This window comes from Acanthisitta chloris, unplaced genomic scaffold, assembly GCF_000695815.1.
Source record: "Acanthisitta chloris isolate BGI_N310 unplaced genomic scaffold, ASM69581v1 scaffold43047, whole genome shotgun sequence".
Lineage (NCBI taxonomy): Eukaryota > Metazoa > Chordata > Aves > Passeriformes > Acanthisittidae > Acanthisitta > Acanthisitta chloris.
The window spans coordinates 18,644-21,508 of NW_008681748.1; the positions used below are offsets into that span (position 1 = coordinate 18,644).

General features: G+C 39.5%; 1 protein-coding gene across 1 annotated transcript in view; it reads left to right on the forward strand.

The window, feature by feature from the left end:
• Positions 1 to 1,529, forward strand: part of ZFAND4 (zinc finger, AN1-type domain 4) — a 19,701-nt gene extending 18,172 nt beyond the window's left edge. The window contains exon 13 of the mRNA XM_009078199.1: positions 1,394 to 1,529. Within this exon, the coding sequence (XP_009076447.1) occupies positions 1,394 to 1,529 (136 nt within the window). The remainder of the gene's footprint in view (positions 1 to 1,393) is intronic.
• The last annotated feature ends 1,336 nt before the right edge of the window (positions 1,530 to 2,865 follow it).

Sequence of the window (2,865 nt, forward strand, 5' to 3'; positions counted from 1 at the left end):
AAGCTCTTCTTAGCTAAGCAGCTTGCTTAAGGTTAGAAATGGAGCACAGAAAGGGAGTAAGTCACACATCTCTGAGAATAGCATTTGTTTTGGTTGCAAGAAGAGAAATCATATGACTTTTTACTAGAAAGGAACATGAGCCAAATGGAGAATAGAGTCACATGAGAGAAGTGGTGATTATGGGACCAAGAACTAAAGAAAAGCAAGTTTATTACCAGGCACACACAGCCTCAGGAACAGCTGCAGAGTATATTATGGACCCAGATAGACAGATAGGGGGTTATAATCTAAAAGTGAGACAGTAAGTTGGATGGGTAATGCTTAATCCCTTTCAAGAGAATTCTGATTTGAATGATGTCATTGTTTTACTGTCAAGAAGCATCTTCATCAGATAATCAGGCAGTAGGACACTAATATTAGTCTCCACTTAAAGTACTTGTCCAGATCAGATACAACATCCAGAGTATGCTTTTCTCCTGGTAGGAGTCTTAGCTGCCAAACTGACAAGTTTGAAGGCAAAAATCATAATCATAATTCATCAAAATTGCTACTGATATTGGATAGGTGCACTGTTTTCCAGTCATGTAATGGGTCATGTTCCCTGTAGCTAGACTGTCTGATGTCTTTACAGCTGACTAAATCTGAATTTATTGATCTTAAGTGTCTAATTTGAGCTTATGCCAGGCACAAGTGCTGAACTGAACAGCTGTTTTGATGGTCTGAATGATGTGGTGTTTTTGAATTGAAATGCATGATATGGATTTCACCCGGTGCCATTATTTTAGTTCCATGTTCTGGTCCTTTGAATTCCAGCAGCTGATATTGTGTGAGGTCTTCAAAAATAAATAATGCAGAGCAAAGGTCATCATTCTTAGTTTATAGGTGTGTTTGATCCTTGCTAGCTGGTTCCAGGAGTACTGAGCTTGCTTAGCTTCCCATCTGAAGAGATTGTAGGGTCAAACCAGCAACATTCAGTTAGAAAAATGTCATTTTGTTTACCACATCAGTTAGTTGTGTCAGGGGAGGTTTAGGTTAGATATTAGAAAAAGGTTCTTCCCTCAGAGGATGGTTGGGCACTGGACCAGCTCCCCAGGGCAGTGGTCACACCCCCAAGCCTGACAGAGCTCAAGAGGCTTTTGTACAATGCCCTGAGACATCATTGGTGTGATTCTTGGGGATGTCCTGTGCAGACAGGGGTTGGACTAGATGATCCTGGTGGGTCCCTTCCAACCCAGAGTGTTCTGTGATTCTGTAATGTTCTCAGTCTAGGATGGCAGGAATCCAAACAGCTCTGTCAAATAAATAAGACATGATTAAGCAAAAGGTCTCCCAACATGTCAGAGCATTGAAAGCTTCTGCAAGCTTGTAACTTGTAATATTCTTTACTCCTCAGATGTGGAAACAACTTCTGTGCAGCACATCGCTATGCAGAGACTCACACCTGCACCTACGACTACAAGAGTGCAGGGCGAAGGTATTTGCAGGAGACCAACCCCATCGTTAGTGCACCAAAGCTCCCCAAAATCTGACATGGTTGTGCTGCATGTGGCCATTTGCTGTTGAAGAATTGTATTGCATTGAGAGAAGCACTTGCTTAAACTGCATCATTTTGCCATGCTCCATATGTGAAGATTTGCCAAGTAACAAAAGCACATGAGGATGCATCCTGTCGAAGAATAATGTGAACACTACTGCAGTTGAAACTTTCCTTCTTTAGTGAATGAAAGGTTAAAAATTAGTTTCTAAAACCTTACACTATGATGTAACTGTTCCTGCACGTATTGTGTTTTATATTTGGAAAAGCTATTTCACTAGACAAGTCTTTAAAGATGCACTTTACTAACTTTCCTGTATAAGCAGAGTTGAGGGGTGTTGTACTGAGGGTGTCATGTAATGTCTTCTGTACTCCTGCGTTTTCTGTCCATTGCGTGGTATCTTCTAAGTTATTTCACTAGAAAGATCCTCCTCCCTCCCCTTTTTCTGAGCAGCCTGTTTTGAGACTTTTAAGGGGATAGTGTGTTCCACCCCTCTGTTCATTCTGATTGATATCCATGCATTGTGTGTCCATTCTGAAAATAGCATATCATCCTAATCACATTTTCTTAAAATAATACTGTTTATATGACAAGTTTGTTTTTAAATAGAAGATTCCCTGTTTGTTGCCATTAAATATAAGAAACAACTTATTTTAACTTTTTTTGTAATCCTAGATTTTTTTAAGACTCCACACTCGGTTTGTTAAGATGTTGAATGCTGTTACTGGAAGAAATTCTAATAAATATTACATTTTATTCTGGTTTATGCTGTTATAAATCACAAAATAGCTTCTATATTAGTGTGTTTCTAGATTAAAAGTTGGGCTCTGTAATTTTATGGTTTTTTCACAAGCACTGGCTCGTATCTGGTCATACTGAAGTTGGTGGGAAAACTCCCACCAATTTTATTAGGCACAGTGTGACGAACACTGTGTGCTTTAAATAAACCTCCTGAAGTCTTAGTGGGTGTTCAGTGACTGGCACATATTAATATATAATTATTTCTGTCCTCCAGCTGATCCCATACAAAGGCAGTTCAGTAATGCATGAGACCACTCATGATCATGCAGCTACTGCAGGAAGTGATGTTGGAAGAATATACCTACTGAAAGACTTTCCTCTTCTATTCCCCTAATGCTTCTGAAGTGTTTTTATAAGCATAAGTTGTATGAAGTGTTCAAGTATAGAGAGATTGATAAAAACCTTACAACAGTCCACCAAAACAGAAGAAATCCCCCCACACTGCATCTAGGTGATCAGATGTCATGGTCCCTCTCTTGTCAAAGCCCTCAGCTATTTAGTGCCTTGTGTTTTCCCAGTAATTACTTAC